Source organism: Saccopteryx bilineata, chromosome 2 (assembly GCF_036850765.1).
Source record: "Saccopteryx bilineata isolate mSacBil1 chromosome 2, mSacBil1_pri_phased_curated, whole genome shotgun sequence".
Classification (NCBI taxonomy): domain Eukaryota; kingdom Metazoa; phylum Chordata; class Mammalia; order Chiroptera; family Emballonuridae; genus Saccopteryx; species Saccopteryx bilineata.
Genome location: NC_089491.1, coordinates 351,127,668 through 351,147,372, shown reverse-complemented (window position 1 = coordinate 351,147,372; position 19,705 = coordinate 351,127,668). Strand labels below are relative to the sequence as shown.

The window sequence follows — 19,705 nt, the reverse complement described above, 5'->3', positions numbered from 1 at the left end:
CTAATTGGGTCAGCCCATGGGAAAACACTAATGCTCAATTACATGGTTAAATAAGCAGAATCTATTGCTCATGGAACTCTCCAATATAAAGAGTTGTCTTTTCTATTAATAATAGCGCATTAAGAGTTTCTTTCATAAAAAAATAAAATAAAGATACTTTCAGTATCTTATATGGCTGATCAAAGACACTCATTTACTTATACTTTGTGAAACCCCTCCATATAGATACTAAAGGGTAGGGGGAAGACAAAGAGAATGGTAGAAGTAACAGCAGGAGACGAGAGAAGGCAACAAAATCTGGGGAGCTAGCAAGCAAAGGTAAAAACAATAAATGACTTAGTAGATAAAGGCTAAAAGGAGGAAGCCAAGACATAAACTGAATCAAATCAAAGAATCCCAGAAAGGCACAGAAGCTGAAGGCACTAGTGTATCTCTGAAAGTGGATATATCGCGTAACTAAAACAAAAGGAAAGTTCAAATAAATAAGACTCTGGATCCACTTCACCATCCAGTCGACAGGTTCTTTACATTATTCCAGATCAGTGGAAAACTTAGAGGCGCTCACTCTCTAAAGTGAAACAGGGAGCCTCAAGCACCCAGATATAGCAGATAGAGCTGAGGTAATGCATTTAAAAGAGGGATTAAGTGAAAATCTAAATACTGTACAAGTAATCCCCAATATAAGTATACAAGTACAGTACCCATTTCCTAAGAGGTTCTCTAAACAATGACAACAAAGTTTACATTCTCTAGCTGGGATATTGACTCCTCTGAGAAAGCTAACTTAAAGGGGTAAGAATGAGAGGAGACACATAGACTGTTGGGCAACAGGTACCCAATAAAAAAGGCCAGGTCTCTGACCAATCACCCCACTAAAGCCTGCTGCTTCATGACTACTCAACACACAGAACTTCCAGTCAGTATTTTAATGCCCAGAAGTCGTAAGAATAGAAAAGAAGGTAATTCAGACATTTGGGATCCAAAAATATCACTTATGTACTCCCTTCTCAGGAAACTACTGGTGGACAGCCACTACCAAAACAGTAAGACAAAAAAATGAAATGTGAGATCTAGAGAACAAGAGATCCAACACAGACAGGCAAAGGGAATTCCCAAGGTGACTGCAGTGAAACAGATTTATCAAACAACCAGTCCAAACTGGAACTGAAGAATAAAGGGCTCAATAGGGATGTTAACAGGACAGAGAGAGGAAAAAAAGAAACTAATAGATTACATAAACTCCTTAGGGGCAAGTAGGGAAGATTTAGACTTATGGTAGATGGTCTAGGGATGAATTATCTATTAACAGGTACATAGATCATATTTTGGGCTTTGTGGGTCATCTCTTTGTCACAACTATATGACTTTGCTATAGAACTTTCGTACTAAAGCAGGCATAAAATAGACCATTAATGTGTGAGCATGGCTAGACCAGGCAGTGGCACAGTGGATAGAAGATCGGCCTGGGATACTGAGGACCCAGAGTTGATATCCTGAGGTCGCTGGCTTGAGCACAGGCTCACCAGCTTGAGTGTGTGATCACAGACATGACCCCATGGTCGCTAGGCTTGAGCCCAAAGGTCGCTATCTTGAGCCCAAGATTGCTGGCTTGAGCAAGGGGTCATTGGCTGGAGGCCCCCAGTAAAGGCACATATGAGAAAACAATCAATGAACAACTAAAGTGCTACAACTCTGAGTTAATGCTTTTCCTCTCTCTCCCTTCCTGTCTCTCTCTGCCTCTGTCTCTCTCACTAAAAAAAAAAAAATGTGAGCATGGCTGCTTTACAATATAATTTTATTTACAAAACAGGTGGCAGGCTCCATTTGCTCTGTGGGATGGTAGTTTACCAATCCCTAACATAGATAAGTGAAAAAAGAGATTATCATTAAAAAAAGAGAGACAGAGATGATCATTAACACTGAGGAAAGCAATATGGAGGAAATGGAATGTAACCTTAATACACTATATGGCTCAGCTATGAATAATATTGACATAACCCTAATATTATAAAGAATAGGTACTGTTTTTACCAAATCTTATAAAAACTGTAACTATTGGCAAGATAAGGAAAGAGAGAAGAGAGTAGAGTGTATGTAAGTATGCCAGTGTCCAAGTAGTGGGCTTTGGAGGTAAACTATCAATAGAAAGTAAAAAAATTAATACTGAATAACTGAAATAACTAAAAACTCAAAAATAAGTATGCTATTTGCTTCTACAATTTTAAATAGGTAATAAACTAAAAGAAAGTTAAAAGAATTAAAAAAGATTGCCTCTGAGAAATATATCTAGTAGTCAGGGCTCAGGACTCCCATTTTTCATTTTAAATCCTGGCAATCAGTCTGACTTCTTAAAACTATATAAATGTATGTAGTGAACACTGCTAATTGCCTACCTGATAATCTATTTCCCCTTCTAATTGCTTACTTAATATCTACCTTCCATTTCTTACTAACCAAAAGCCCTATTTTGTTCAGAGGAGCAATGTTCCCACATAAAAAAATATGGTTCCCTGCCTGACCTGTGGTGGCGCAGTGGGATAAAGTGTCGACCTGGAAGGGCTGAGGTCGCCGGTTCGAAACCCTGGGCTTGCCTGGTCAAGGCACATATGGGAGTTGATGCTTCCTGTTCTTCCCCCCTTCTCTCTCTCTCTCTCTTCTCTCTCTCTCCCCCCCTTCTCTCTCTCTCTCTCTCTCCTCTATAAAATGAATAAATTAAAAAATATATATATGGTTCCCTTAGTATACCCAATAAGTCAGTTTCCAGAAAAGAATCTATTTTCTGAGCCAAAAGTCAACCCCCACCTTCTTGCTTCTTCCATTCCTTCCTCTTCCTGCCTGGAATCCACTGTAAGTGAAGTACGGAGGTACAACACCCACTGAGACAATGCAAATGAAAGTCAAAGACTAAAGATCATAGAGCAGAGAACTCCAGGAAATCTGAGTCATTGATGACATTATTGAACAGATGCACCAGTATTGAACTACCTACCTCCAGACTCCTTGCTATGGAGAAAAATCAATCCATATAAAAGCCAGATAGTTAGGTTTTCTGTCATTTGTAAATGAATGCATTCCTAACTTGTACATTTTCTTGCAATAAAGATTTATTTTACTTTTCAAAGAGGAAAAAAATGAAAGAGCCTGGATCTGTCCAGATTTATCAATTCATCTATTCTACTAAAACTAAAAAAGTAAAACAAAACTTCTCATGCACATGAAAAAAGGTGCACAAATGACATAAAAGTTGGCATCTCAATAATTACAAGCCCTGGCTGAATAGCTTGTTTGGTTAGAGCAGTGGTCGGCAAACCTCGGCTTGCGAGCCACATGAGACCTAATAGCATGGGACTTTTTTAGCAAAGGCCAGCTGAGGAGTACCATAATTAAGTTAATAACAATGTACCTACCTATACAATTTACGTTTAAAAAATTTGGCTCTCAAAAGAAGTTTCAATCATTATACTGTTGATATTTGGCTCTGTTGACTAATGAGTTTGCTGATCACTGGGTTAGAGCATCATCCCAAAGTGCAGAGGATGCTGGTTCAATTCCTGGTCAGAGTACATACAGGAACAGATCTATATTTCTATGTCTCTCTCCCTTCCGCTCTCTCTAAAATCAATAAAATAAACATTAAAAAAATAATAATAATGGATTACAAAAACAACCAAATGTTTATTTCATAAATTAGGAAAAACTAATAAATTTTTTTCATTTTCTCTTAACATCCCATTTTATTCAGTAAGTACTGTTTCTTATCTCTCAAAACCTCACTAATTCAACAACTACCTGGAATTGAATCTTCTAACAGATTTAAACTACAGAGGATTACAGCCCTGGCCGGGTGGCTCAGTGCTAGAGCGTCGGCCTGGCGAGCAGGAGTCCCGGGTTCGATTCCTGGCCAGGGCACACAGGAGAAGCACCCACCTGCTTCTCCACCCCTCCCCCTCTCCTTCCTCTCTGTCTCTCTCTTCCCCTTCCGCAGCCAAGGCTCCATTGGAGCAAAGTTGGCCTGGGTGCTGAGGATGGCTCTATGGCCTCTGCCTCAGGCGCTAGAATGGCTCTAATTGCAGCAGAGCAACGCCCCAGATGGGCAGAGCATCGCCCCCTGGTGGGCATGCTGGGTGGATCCCGGTTGGGCACATGCGGGAGTCTGTCTGACTGCCTCCCGTTTCCAACTTCAGAAGAAAAAAAAATTACAGAGGATTACAGTAACCTAAAACTTTTAACTTCAGAGGAAAGGAAGGTATCTTAGTCTTGTGTCCATCTAAAACTACTCTACAAATTAGTGTCATACACATTCTTTTTTTGGGGGGGGGCAAGAGAGAGACATATTGGAAGGGAGATGAGAAGTATCAATTCTTCATTGGGTACCAATGTTCAGTTGTTCATTGACTGTTTTCTCATTTGTGCCTTGATTGGAGGAGGCAGCCTCCAGCTAAGCCACTGACCCCTTGCTCAAGCCAGTTACCTAGGGCTTTCAAGTCAGCGACCATGGGATCATGGCTATGATCCCAAGCTCAAGCCAACGACCTCCGGGTTTTGAACCTGGGTTCCAGGCCAAGGCTCTATCCACTGCGCCACTGCCTTGTCCAGCTATGTGTCATACATATTCTTAATCCAAAATTCAAAAAAGTTATGAGCACTTGAAGAGTAAACATGTCTTGTAGAGAAAAACACAAACTAATGTTATTCTAAAGCAAAACAGCGGTAGAGCGTCGGCCTGGCGTGCGGGAGACCTGGGTTCGATTCCCGGCCAGGGCACATAGGAGAAGCGCCCATTTGCTTCTCCACCCCCACCCCCTCCTTCCTCTCTGTCTCTCTCTTCTCCTCCCGCAGCCAAGGCTCCATTGGAGCAAAGATGGCCCGGGCGCTGGGGGTGGCTCCTTGGCCTCTGCCCCAGGCGCTAGAGTGGCTCTGGTCGCGGCAGAGCGACGCCCCCCGGAGGGGCAGAGCATCGCCCCCTGGTGGGCAGAGCATCGCCCCTGGTGGGCGTGCCGGGTGGATCCCGGTCGGGCGCATGCGGGAGTCTGTCTGACTGTCTCTCCCCGTTTCCAGCTTCAGAAAAAAAGAAAAACAAAGAAAAAAAAAGGAAAAAAAGGTATGTAAATGGTTAATTCAATCCAAAACATAATGACAGATAACTATCTTTAACAAGTATTAATATTACTTAATTTTAACAGAATACTATGAAAATACACTTCTACTAGGATTAAAAAGGTAACTAATTTGTAAGCTTCTGCTTTTCATCACACCTTTTTTCTATAATCCCAAAATAAAACTTAGGCCACTATATTTAGACATTTTTAAGATCTTAATTTATTCATTTTAGAGAGGGGCAAGAGAGAAAGAGAGAGAGAAGCAGAGGAGGAGCAGGAAGCATCGACTCCTATATGTGCCTTGAATGGGCAAGCCCAGGGCTTCGTACCAGGGACCTCAGTGTTCCATATGGATACTTTGTCCAACTCAGCCACCACAGGCCAGGCCTAGGCCACTGTATTGACACACAACTTAGTCCCACTACAAGAAATCCTTATAATGTGTAAAAGAAAGGGTAAAGTGGTCAAAAAAAATTGAATACTTATAATACTTTGCCAAAGTTAATCTTCTAAATGTCTTATTTTATAGTCCACATTTCCTATAAAGCCATAAAATTTTTTTAAAACTTTATTTAGAAAATTAACTTTAACGGTGACATTGATCAAGAGTACACAGGTTTCAGGTAAATATTTCTATAGCATTTGAACTGTTGATTATGTTGTATACCCATCACCCAAAGTCAAATCATTTTCTGTCATCACCTTATATTTGTCCCTCTTTACATAACCCTTTCCCCATCCCCAAAAGCCATAAAAATGGACAAACCTAAAGAAATATCAAGTAAGAGTTTAAACTAAATAGCTTACCTTTTATTTATAGGTTTTTCATCTTTTTCATAAGGCTTTACAAACCACTTGCCAATACGTACAAAGTTCCTGTTCATTAAACACCGTTCCAACAGATTGTGAACTGCTTTGAAAAGCAAAGTACGGCATTCGTAAGAAAGTCCATTCTCCCAAACTCCATCTTCCTCTTCTACAAGAGAAATGAAAGAAACAAAAAGTAAAGTAGTGGTACTATATCTACTTAAAGCCAAGTAAAGAGTGTTACAATTTCAATTAAACATATAAGTTGTAGTTCATCTCAGCACATTGAACTACAATGACTCTGATTACTTCCATGTATCTCTAGACATTAAAATATCAGGTTTCGCCTGACCAGGCGGTGGCGCAGTGGATAGAGCATCAGACTGGGATGCAGAGGACCTGGGTTCAAGACCTCGAGGTCGCCAGCTTCAGTGCGGGCTCATCTGGTTAGGAAAAGCCCACCAGCTTGAACCCAAGGTCACTGGCTCCAGCAAGGGGTTACTCAGTCTGCTGAAGGCCCGTGGTCAAGGCATGTATGAGAAAGCAATCAATGAACAACTAAGGTGTTGCAACGCAATGAAAAACTAATGATTGATGCTTCTCATCTCTCTCCATTCCTGTCTGTCTGTCCTTGTCTATCCCTCTCTCTGACTCACTCTCTGTCTCTGTAAAAAATAAATAAATAAATAAAAATTAAAACAAACAAAAATATCAGGTTTCAAAATTATTCCATAAGGAATAAAAGGCCTACGTGCCATGTATTCTATTAAACTATCTAAAAATAATTTTCCCACCATATGAAAAGGCAATGCTATATTGCAAATATGCTGATTTTGTTTCTGTATCAATGAAAAGGACATTTGTATAACCTGGGAAATATTATACACACTCTATACCCAAGATGCCAATTTTTAAACTGGCTCACTTGTTAGTTCCTTTGTCCTAATTCCTCCAGTCAGTCATTCAGCTTGCCAAAAAAAGTGATCCAGTTAATAATTAAAATCAAAACATTTTATGTCTTTCAGCATTCTAATCCATGACTGAACTATAAAAATAACTGATGAATAAAAAGGAAGCTTTTGGATCACAGCCTAACAAGCAGTATATTATCAGTCACCTTAAATCTTATTTCAACCAAATGACTTCCATGATTCAGTATAGGATCCTGTACTTGGGGAAGAAATTTAATAATTTAATGATTTAAATATTTAAGTTTTAACTGGCACTTCTGATATAAAGTTACTTATAGCTATCTTTACTAACTATTCAGTTTCAATTTTGCCAGCAAGTCTATTAAACACTCCAAGTTAACTTACAGTTACTTCAGCATTTTAACTTTTATCAAGTTTTTGTTTTGTTTGTGAGAGACACACACACAGGAAGGGAGACAGATGAGAAGCATCAACTCCCAGCTGCGACACTTTAGCTGCTCACTGATTGCTTCTCATATGTGCTTTGAACAAGGGTCTCCAGCCCAGCCAGTAAGCCCTTTGCTCAAGCCAGCGACCTTGGGCTTCAAACCAGTGTGACCTTTGGGCTCAAGCCAACAACCATGGGATCATGCCAATGATCCCATGCTCAAGCTGGAGACCTCGGGGATCAAATCTGGATCGCCTGCGTCCCAGTCCAATGCTCTATCCACTGGTCATGCCATAATGTTTTAAATTGTTATTTCAAATATAACTTAGTATCCTTCTATAGCCTATATAACATTATAGACATTTTATAAATATCAGTCTCTTCTTTCAATTTAATAAATGACAAAAGCTTTCTTAATTCAACACTAGAGGTATAAACACTATATCCACAGAAAAATTATAAACTATGCTTTTGAATAAAAGCAGAGAGATATATTAAGAGTGGCATGATTTATATTCACAACTTTCACAACAAGTTATTTGGGTAGAATAAACATTAATTTAAAAACATGATTGAACTTTAAACTGCAATAGAAACCTGTGCCACTACAAAGATTAATGATGAATTTATGTTATTCTTTAAAGTGTTTAAATTATAATCTAATCTTTAAAATCAGCTAATTGTTTCTTCTTAAAGCATACGCTTTAAGAAAAATAAGATAAACTTTAGAAAATGACAATACTATACTTTAGAGTTAGAATAATTTTAAATCACTAATATTTGGCATTAAAATATTAAACAGAAAAGTTCTTCATATTCTATCACAGACATCTTTATTTACTTTTATTGAAGTCTTAACTTTTCAAGTTTCACTTTATTAATAGGGCCCTGCCCAGTTAGCTCAATTGGTTAGGAGCATTTTCCCCAAAACAACAGGGTTGTGAGTTCAATCCCCAACCACGGGAAGCAGCCACTGAATGTGCAACTGACTGGAACCACAGATGAATGCTTCTCTTCCCCCTCCCCTCTCTCTCCCTTCCTCCCTCTGTCTATCTAAAAATAAAAACTTAAGCCCTGGCCAAGTAGCTCAGTCCGGAGCATCGAAGTTACCAGTCTGATTCCCTAGTCAGAGTACATAAAGGAGCAGCTCGATGTTCCTGTCTCTATCACTGCCTCCCTCAAAAATAAATAAATAAATTAATAAATAAATAAAAAATACAGAAGGCTAGGAGAAAAGGGAAGTAGCACATAGTAACACTGCTTTCGTTCTTTAAAGGTCTAGATCACAAGCATGTGTGTGAGTTGCCAAGAAAAGATAAATGAATCTTTTTCAATCAATCTGCCTTCAACTTAATCCGGGTCATTTCAAAATTAAATAGCCACATTAAGTTTTACCTCAAATTATGAGACTTATGATAACTAAAAATATATGTTTTGGGGCTTTTTTTTTTTGTATTTTTCTTAAGTTGGAAACGGGCAGGCAGTCAGACAGACTCCCGCATGCGCCCGATCCAGAATCCACCCGGCACGCCCACCAGGGGGTGATGCTCTGCCCATCTGGGGCGTCACTCTGTTGTATCCAGAACCATTCTAGCGCCTGAGGCAGAGGCCATAGAGCCATCCTCAGCCCCCAGGCCAACTTTGCTCCAATGGAGCCTTGGCTGTGGGAGGGGAAGAGAGAAACAGGAAGGAGAGGGGGAGGGGTGAAGAAGCAGATGGGCACTTCTCCTATGTGCCCTGGCTGGGAATTGAACCCGGGACTCCTGCACGCCAGGCCGACGCTCTACCACTGAGCCAACCAGCCAGGGCTCACGTTCTTAATTTTAAGAGAATTATGATGGAAATATCTCCCAACTCTTTGCTTCTTTATGATCTATTCGGTATACTTTATTTTTGTTACCTTTCACCTAAAAAAATCCTTACCCTCTAAGAAGCACAATGGTTGTAAACATTTATCCTACAAAAGTAGTCTTTACCAAAATCTTTTCTCTAACTATTTCTAAGTTTTAAAGCATCAAAGATCCAAGACACACAGTTAGTTACCATTACATATTAAACTTGTGCATCACTATAAACTTCAGATATCAGAAAATTATTCACTTAAAACTTGAGACTAAGGCTCTGGCCGGATGGCTCAGTAGTAGAGCGTTGGCCTGGCGTGCAGGAGTCCTGGGTTCGATTCCTGGCCAGGGCACACAGGAGAAGCGCCCATCTACTTTTCCACCCCTCCCCCTCTCCTTCCTCTCTGTCTCTCTCTTCCCTCCCACAGCTGAGGTTCCATTGGAGCAAAGATGGCCCGGGTACTGAGGATGGCTCCATGGCCTCTGCCTCAGGCACTAGAATGGCTCTGGTTGCAGCAGAGCACTGCCCCAGATGGGCAGAGCATCGCCCACTGGTGGATCCCAGTCAGGTGCATGCGGGAGTCTGTCTGACTGCCTCCCCATTTCCAGCTTCAGAAAAATACAAAAAAAAAACTTAAGACTAAATTTGCCTTCTTTCCCAAGAGTAAAAAAAAAAAAAAAAAAAAAAATCTTTGGCATAGTAAAGACTGTAACACAATAATTTATATACATTTTCACATAAAATCCTGAATATTTTTGGTTTTATTCATTTAAAAAATCAATTTCATATGAACCTGTAATGAAATGATTTAAGAATACTATAGTTTAGAAAATTAATCAGTATTAATAGTCAAGCATCTCTTTCTCACTATTTTAAATTTTATCTAGAGAAACTCAGGTAAATTTAATCCTCATTTTGCATATCCTCAAATGCCCACAATTCTCACTAACACTAAATGAGGGTTATAGATAATAAAACAAAGAAAAAACAGACCACCTGTTGGGTTTTCTAAAGCCAACAAATCTCTGAAGTAAGCCTGACCTGTGGTGGCGCAGTGGATAAACCGTCGACCTGGAAATGCCGAGGTTGCCGGTTCGAAACCCTGGGCTTGCCTGGTCAAGGCACATATGGGAGTTGATGCTTCCAGCTCCTCCCCCCTGTCTCTCTTTCCTCTCTCTCTCTCTCCCCCTCTTTCTCTCCTCTCTAAAATGAATAAATAAAAATTAAAAAAAAAAAAAAATCTCTGAAGTAAATCTTCATCTATGTGGCAAGTAACTAAGCAACCATTACACTGAAGTAATATAATTTCATTTTTCATTGCTGAGGAAATAATGAGAATTAAGTCGTAATAACACTCAAGAAAAGCCCAAAAAAAGGATGGGGGTGGGGTCACTTAGAAACAAGAAGCCTACCAAACATCTAATATACTGATGTTATAAATAATCCTAATAAAAGTATTTCTCCACACGTTGTATTCAGAAATATGAAAAGTGAAATAGTACAACCAAGACAGTGATATGCATCTCTTACATTAATTAAAACAAGTCCATGAATCTCAAAACTAGCATTTTATTAGGAAAGAGGGAAAGAGGAACACATGGCAAATCTTTACCTACCTCTTTGAACTTAATCAACTGTATCCTAATGGAAAAAGTCTGCTTAATACATTTAAATAAATGTCTTTCTCTAGTATCTACATCCCCAGAGAAAACAATTTCAATTGTTTTTAGTACTTTCCATTACTATTAGCATTAGAATTCTTAATCAATCATTGCTATTTATTTTACAAAGTATTTACTGAACGTAAAAGTTCAAATGCTAAATGTGATCGCCATAAAATATTTTTTGCTAAGGATACAGATTATAATGATACCAAAGCATGTGGTAGGTCATCAAAATAATGCTCTATAAGTGGGGATGGGGGGAACACCTGATAGACCTAGTAATCATACTCAACCTTTTTCTCAAAACTTACATCTTGAAATATCTCTACAATGATAAGCTGGTAGAGAAAGAATCTTTTCCTAAATAATTCTGACAAGCCATTAAAATGCAACACACACTAATGATTAACGAATGGATCAAAATTATCATGGTAGAAAATACCATGTATTTCCTGAAAGAATAACGAAAAATGTTTAAATGTCTAGTTTGGTGTCTGTCTCGGAACAATAATTGCCCACTGATTAGCCATTTATTCAACAAATACTACTGAAAGCCTTAAGCTGGCAGCATTATTGATAGATGGTAAAATCTGAAAAACTAACTTTGATTTAAAAACAGCCTAATATGTTAAGGAGTACTATTATTATTTATTTTAGCAAGTACAGATGTGCATGGGAATACGTGTGCATGCAAGAGACACAGAGACAGACAGACAGCCAAGCAGGCAGGCAGGCAGGAGAGAAATGAGAAGCATCAACTTGTAACTGTTGTCACTTTAGTTCACTGATTGCTCCTCACATGTGTCTTGATCGGGGGAAGGGCGGGGGCCTCCAGTCAACCCAGTGACCCCTTGCTCAAACCAGCAACCTTGGGCTTCAAGCCAGTGACCACAAGATCATGTCTATGATCCCACACACAAGCCGGCAACCATGGGGTTTCCAACCTGGGTCTTCAGTGTTCCAGATCAACACTATCCACTGCACCACCGCTGGTCAGACTGTTAATTATTTTTGGAGATTTAAGACATATTTTCTTGCTCAAAATGGGACTGTACAAGGAAGATATATGACAAAGTTGTTCCTAGAAGATTAGCCAATATAAAGTTGGGTTAAAGTAAATTATGGTACATATGGTAGAAATGAATTAATTCTCTCCAGGCTACATGGGGCACATAAAAATTTTTTAGTTTGTAGATTCCTATACTTGGCTGCTATTTATCTGTCTATACTGTTATAAGTTGCTACTTAAGGTTAAATTCCACTATAACTAATATCCTTCATAAAAGCATCCAAAATTGCCCTGCCAGGATAGCTTGGCTGGTTAGAGCGTTGTCCAGATGTGCAGAGGTTGCTGGATCAATTCCTGGTCAAGGCACTATGGGACCACACTGATGTTCCTGTCTCTCTCCCCCTCCCTCCCTTCCTCTCTTGCTAAAATCAAGAAATATTTTCCAAATAAAAAAAAAAAAGCATCCAAAACTAAATTCTAAGACTAACAGTATACCAAAATGGAATTCCAGCATAATGAAGAATTTGGACATACTGTTAAAATCCCATATACAGACCACAGAATTCAGAAAAAATAACAAATATTTCTGGCTCTGAGGTTTTTTTTTTAAATTCTCAAGGTATAAGTTTTCTCAAAGAGTTTCAATACATTCTTACTATGGTTTTTTTTTTTTAAAGATGCAAACATTGGGAGAGAAAGTAATTTTTGTTTTAAAGGAAAGACTAAAAGCCAATGATGCCAGCAGTAAAATCCCAAAAAGGTTAGGACACAGAATAAAAATACCTACAAAATTTTTCTCCTTCAAGGACACACTAATGATAATGAACCAATCTTGTTTTGAAGCAAACTAATAGTACACTTGGGAGGGATTAGGAGAGGAAAGGAGAGAGAGGGAGGGTGGGAGAGAGGGAGGGATGGAGAAAGAGAGAAAGAAAGATCAGTGTGTTCCTGTATGTGCCCTGACCAGGGATCGAACCAGCAACCTTTGTACTTTAGGATAATGCTAACCAACTGAGCTAACCAGCCGGGGCATAAATATAATTTAAAAGGCTGTAATGAGAAAGGAGTTTTGTTCCCTAATTCAACAAATCAATATTGATTCAACTATTTGTTCTCTTAGAGGGAGCAGAACAAATAGGTTTTTGTTTTTGTTTTAAGTGTTTGGCTCTGGGATTCAAAGTATATTTTGAACAATTATCTTTCTGCATATAGTTAAGTCAATGCTAGTTAACACAAATCCTGACCCCAAAATCATCAGGTCTTTGCAAACTTTATCGCAAAGTATTCAAGTATTAAAACAGGTCTTACTAAACAGTATTGACCACTGCTAGAAAATAAGGAGCTGAGGGTCTAAAGTAGGTATCAAATCAGATTTGATTTGCTGTAACAGATTTTTACCAATTAGCAATAAAACAAGTTTAAATTCCACTTTACGCATCAGCTAAACTTGAAAGGAAGGTCATCCAAATCTGTGCTATGTAATGGAAGAGAGGCAGAAATTTAAAATGCACTATGGAACCTGACCCCACTATTCAGAACTATCAATATCATCAATAACAAGGGCAGTGAGAAACTGTCTCAGCCTAAGGCAGGGGTCTCAAACTCCACGAAGTTCAAAATATTTTGGATAAAATTAAGTAAGCCCGTGGATTAGTCTGTGGGCCGCACAAAATTGTTCGGCCCGCGAGTTTGAGACCCCTGGCCTAAGGCAACATGACAAATGGAATGTGGTATCCTGGATGACACCATAGGACAGAAAAAGGATATCAAGTAAAAATAAAGGAATTCCAAATCAAGTATGGACTTGGTTTACACTAATATATCAATACTGTTTCATTAGTTGTGAAAACGTACCATTCTAATGTAAGATGTTAAGAAGAAAAACTGGTTACAGAGGAGAGTTATACAGGAACTCTCTCTACTATTTTTTGCAACATTTTTATAAATCTAAAACTGTTTTACAATAAAGTTTATTTTTAAAAATACACTATAAATGACACAAAGGTGATAAGGGGGTTAAGCAAAGGTAATTCTACACTTTCATTACTAAATAATTCAGTCAATAAGAAAAACTGAGCCTGACCTGTGGTGGAGCAGTGGATAAAGCGTTGACCTGGAACACACTGAGGTCACCAGTTCAAAACCATGGGCTTGCCTGGTTAAGGCACATATGAGAGTCGATGCTTCCTGCTCCTCCCCCCTTCTCGCTCTCTCTCTCTCTCTCTCTCTCTCCCTCCTCTAAAATGAATAGTAATAAAATCCTTAAAAATAAAAAAATAAAAAAACCTGAGAATTCTAATCTTTGCAAGAAATGCCTCCCCTCCTTCCCCAACAAGAAGGGCAATATCACCATGATGATAGACATTTCAGTAACAAGATGTGGTAGATACTGAACATAAGGACACTGCCCCAAAGAGCAGCCTCAAACTAAATTAACCAGCTTTCTCGTTACCACCTGAGTCCTTCCGGTTCCCCTTCCCTCAGTGCTACACCTCCTCTTGGAACTCAGGATTGCTGCCTGCAGCTGGTGCCTCCCCTACTGTCCAGATGCTCTCTTCTCAAGGGAGCTTAAAAGAAGGAAACAGAGTGCCACAGATGGGAAAAAATGAAAATGGGTTAGCTAGAGAGACAGAGAAATAGACTAATTACCCCAAAAGGGAGGCAGCCGGTGTCCCTAGGGCAAAGAAAAGAGCGAGACAAATAAACTCCATCTGAAAAGACCTTATGATTTCTTTAAGATATGTCTGATTTAAGTAACAACGGTCTAAAGTAAACGACAGGTTAAAAAAAAAGAAAAAGCTAGAATATCATATAAATATCATGGACTACACAACTGTTTAAAACAAAGAGTACAGGACAGACTTTGGAAAAACAAATAGAATTATACTACTCCTAGTATATTTTGGTTTACTATTTCAATTGCTTTCACTCTAATAAATTTTTAAGTTATTTACCATTCAGTGGCATCCAGGAAAATCTGACAATTAAAACCTTCTTTCAAAATTACTTCCACTCACATTCAAAATCAATATTTTAAAGTACGGGTATTACCATTTTTAAAATTATGCTAAAAAATTAAACTAGAGGAGGTTTTAAACTATATCCCAGTTTCAGAAGAAAACATTTAACTTGTAACATGAAACAGAAAAATATCACCATAGTTTTTAAATATACATCAGAACACATGACATTTGGCCCTGGCTGGGTTGCTCAGAGGATAGAGCATTGTCCCTGTGGGCTGACAGGGGTTGGATCCCCAGTCAGGGCACATATCAGAAGCAACCAATGAGTGCACAACTAAGTGGAAAACGAGTTGATGCCTCTCTCTCTCTCTCTCTAATCAATGGAAAAATTTTTAAAAACTGCCATTTAACTTTAATAGGATTTTAAATTTCAAAACATTAGTCCCATTATGATAAAACCAAATACTACCTATCTGTTAAAATTATCTTTTGACTCCACAAAAGGTATTTCATGGAGTCCAGGAGGAAAAATGATCTCTTCAGATGCTTTGCCAACTTGATTAGGAAGAATGAAACCCCCAGATAGCATTGTAGTTTATTAACAATTATAGTTTATGTGTAATTTACAGTTTATTAAAAATCTTCAAAACATTTTAGTAAGGTGGTTTTTATATATCACCTAAAAGAAAATAACTCAAGCAAACCCAAGTCAAAGAAAAAGGAAGTGGGCAGACTTAGCTTTTGGTATGACAATTATTAAAGCATCATCTTGCTGATTCTATAAAGGAATTTTATGTCCTGAGATATATGCATATGTCATAATATGGACATATACATATGTACAAACACATCATTTTACATATTTAGGAATGTATTACACATTTAGAACTAAAGACTAGACTATCCAGTAGAGATCTTATTAGGAAAGCTAGATAGCATTTACGATTAAAAGAATTGCAACCAGGATCAAAAATAAGGGTTAACATGTACCTTTTGTTCATTAGAAGGAGAATAGCAGCCCTGGCCGGTTGGCTCAGCGGTAGAGCGTCGGCCTAGCGTGCGGAGGACCCGGGTTCGATTACCGGCCAGGGCACATAGGAGAAGCGCCCATTTGCTTCTCCACCCCTCCGCCGCGCTTTCCTCACTGTCTCTCTCTTCCCCTCCCGCAGCCAAGGCTCCATTGGAGCAAAGATGGCCCAGGCGCTGGGCATGGCTCTGTGGCCTCTGCCTCAGGCGCTAGAGTGGCTCTGGTCGCAATATGGCGACGCCCAGGATGGGCAGAGCATCGCCCCCTGGGGGGCAGAGCACCGCCCCTGGTGGGCGTGCCGGGTGGATCCCGGTGGGGCGCATGCGGGAGTCTGTCTGACTGTCTCTCCCTGTTTCCAGCTTCAGAAAAATGAAAAAAAAAAAAAAAGGAGAATAGCAAACATCAAAACAGATGTAACACATACATTTCTGAACAAAGTTGGTCTTACTAAGTGCTTACTTGAGATAATCACCTAGATTACATTACATCCAAAAATAAAATAGGTCCCATAGGTTAAAAAGATGGTCATAGAAATTTTAGAGTTCTCAATTTCAAATAACTTTTTTTTTCAAGTAATCTAAAAATCCTAAATTTTACCTATCAAGATTTATTACCAAACACCTTGCTTAAGTTATTGGTACCCTGCAGCAACCAACTAATCATTACATGCCTATCATCAAAGATTCAGTGAACATCAACTCTACAAGCGTCAGTTATTCCTTGGAAAGATATAGTTTCTCTCTCCAAAGTAATATCTAGTCCTAAATCAAGATAATAAGATGGGAAAAAATCTTAATGATTTGCTCATAAATTATTTCTGTGTGACTTCCTAGATTATGACCCCATCTTATAAAAGCTAAATAAGTTGGCACTCTTTTCATATTGACAGTCTTTGATGCAACAGTATTGAAAACAAAAGAATCACTGTCCAAAAATAAGTCTTTCCATGTTAATAAAATAACCACCACAAATAACACTAACAAATTAAATATACCTTGAAAAACACATGAGAAAGTTAACATTTCTAAATATTCCTACAATTGTCTGCCTATTCACAAAGAAAGCAGTGGCAGAACTGACTCAAAGTTGAGTTACACTTGGCTTCAAAAGTATTATATAACTTTGTTAGGAACTTTATGCTCCTTGATTTCACTTTTCTTAGGCTAAGGTAACATGCCTTTCTTAGGTCCTGCCTGTGAGAAATAAAGTAGAGAAACAAAGTTATTTAAGGTTTAAAAAGTCTGCCATATATGATAATTTAAGTAAAATAAAATAACCACAGTGAACTAAAACACAAAGCTGAATTTTTATCTGCTTTCATATTTAACAGTGTCCCACCAAAAAACTCTTAAAACAAATGATTCTGGGAAAAAATATATAACTATGCTACATCATTAGTTAGAAATGATAAGTTGCTTTCACCTGATAAGTCATGGTGAATAAGGTCAGCAAAATTGGGGTCTTCACCCCACCAAAATATCCACAATTCTCTTCTTCCAGGTCTTTGATCTCGCCGCCAAACACCAAGTACATCTGCCTTAAGGCAGTGACTAAAACTGCTCAAAATGGGGTCTTCCTCTGTCACCGGAAACAGAATAGGGGCAGAAGTTGGGCCTTGCCATACATATCTTTTCCATTTAATTCCTGTCAAGTCAGCCTGAAGAAAGGAAAGCATGATTTTTCATTATTGCACATTCAAAGTCAAAAGTTTTCACTATTAAAGTCCCTTATTTCATTAGGACATTACTAATTTTCAATATATACATAAGATACTGAAAGTGGATAAACAAAAAAAATGCTTATAGATTCTGGTAATTCAATAACCTCAAATTTAAGGATAAGAACGAAAACAGTTTAAAAATTAACACTGGCATGTCACTGAATAGCAAGTCAATAAATGTGCATTCCAAGGAGAAATAAACATAATGGTGTTAAATATAAACACGTATTTAAGACTGCACACTGAGTGGCATTCCCTCTCTATACTAAGTTCTGTCCTAACTGGTCACATTGGTTCTTTGGTGTCAAGCTTTTTATCAGAAAATGAATTTTTAAACACTCATTACTCCATGTTTATAGAAGTCAGAACTAGAACAAAATAGCTGCTCACAAAGAACTGTCAGATCTGTGCTAGCCTATCTTCAAAGAACCTGATCCTAAACGTACCAAAAATAGACTGAGTCAGAGAAGACAGAAATGTAAAACCTGCCACACGTTTTATTACATCTGAAGATATGCTGATTAATGGACATTGAACAAAAAATATGTCATATGGGGAAGGGCATTAAAGATCTTCATTTAGCTCTTGAAAGAAATTCAACAGAGGGAATCCAGTAATTGTTTAATCTAACTTCAAGGTGCCAAAATATAGGTGCCAAAAATGAAACTGCTGATACATGACTGGCAGTTTACACTTGCCAACTAGTTGTGCTCCGCCCACTCAATTCACTTACCTATCACATACTCTCTCAGTATTTTTCAAAGCACAGTGAAAATGAAAAAAGAAAAGCCACCGAAACTTTAAAGCACTGATGAAGCTAAAGTACTGTCTAACTGAGGACTAAGTATTTGCAACAGTTGGTACTTTTTAAAGTTTTAAACGGTGGTATGCTCCCAGACACGGGCCAACCTACACAATTGTCATCCCTACATCCAGCTTCCCCAGACTTTTCAATAAAACGTGGAGCAGGCTGCTCAAAATTCTAAGCACGCAAAACAGGACAAATAAAGGTATTTAATGCAAAACCTTAGCACATCCGTTCCACTCTCACACAAACATAATGTTCTAATAGAAGCAAGATAGCTAGAAACTGTCAAAACGGCAAACTGTTTTCAAAGTTTAAAGAGAACCGTATGAAATGCCAACTATTCGTTTTTACAGAGGTCTGAAGTCACCGAAGGAAGAAATAAACCTTTGGTTAGTTTGACTCATAAAAAAAACTGCCAGACGAAGAGACTTTTTAGTGCCTAAGTTCCGGGGTCCTGTTTATTGGGGGAAACAAACGACCAGAGTGAGGCATAAAGACAGCGAGGGAATGGGCAATAATGGAGTGTGACGAAAGAATGGTCAATAAGGAGAAAAGCAACAGTTAAGAAACACAGAGGGAAACGTTAGTGCCCTACAGGATAAGGAGCCCAAATTGAAGACAAGACTGAGGGGAAGAAAAGACAACTCTCCTAGAGCAGCGCCCAGGACGGTGAAGGAGCGAAGGCGTCCCGGGCGGGCGCGGGCTCGGCCGCGGCGCCGGCTCCGGCTGGGCCTAGCCCGGGGACTCGGGCATCGGGATCAGACCCGGACCCCCTCCCCCACGGCCCCGGGCGCCCCGCGCGGCCCCCGCCCCCACCGCCCGCGGCCCCGGCACTCACCAGGCAGAAGAGGTTACAGTGACAATCTTCCAGGCTGGCCCCGTTCGGCACGAAGGAGGAACTCATCGTCCCTCACAGCAGCCGCCGCCGGCGCCACAACCCACCATCCGCCATTACCGCCGCCTCCGACCAGAGAGAGAAACACAGACACCGGGGAGGGCGGGGGGGTGCGGGTTGGGGGGACAGTGGGAGAGGAGGCCGCCGGGCCGCCCGCCCCCCCCCACTCGCCCCCCCTGCCCCCCGCCGCCGTGAGCAGCCCCCGCCGCCCGGCCCGCACCCAGCCGCCCGGGGCCGCGGGCCGGAGGCGGGAGGGCCGTGCCGCGCTCGCCGCGCTCGCCCCGCCGGCCGGACTGCGGCCGCCGCGGAGCCGGCGAACGCTCGTCCCTCTCTGGGGGACAGAGAGGATGTGTGCTCCTTCCACAAGAAAAATAATAAATTACACAATAAATAATTAAAGTCGAGTCCGAGAGGGGAAGAGCCCAAGCCCTGGAGGGTCTCCCGGGAGGGGAGGCGCCCGCAGAGGGGCGGGAAGGGCAGAACCAGAGAGCAGCCCAGGCCCCCGGCCCGGC

General features: G+C 39.9%; 1 protein-coding gene across 1 annotated transcript in view; it reads right to left on the bottom strand.

The window, feature by feature from the left end:
• The window catches only part of MED13 (mediator complex subunit 13), a 118,132-nt gene extending 98,782 nt beyond the window's left edge, over positions 1–19,350 (bottom strand). The window contains exons 1-3 of the mRNA XM_066262731.1: positions 19,137–19,350; positions 17,193–17,427; positions 5,907–6,075 (exon numbers count right to left, since the gene is read on the bottom strand). Of these exons, the coding sequence (XP_066118828.1) occupies positions 5,907–6,075; positions 17,193–17,427; positions 19,137–19,202 (470 nt within the window). The 5' untranslated portion in view covers positions 19,203–19,350. The remainder of the gene's footprint in view (positions 1–5,906; positions 6,076–17,192; positions 17,428–19,136) is intronic.
• Between the last annotated feature and the right edge of the window lie 355 nt (positions 19,351–19,705).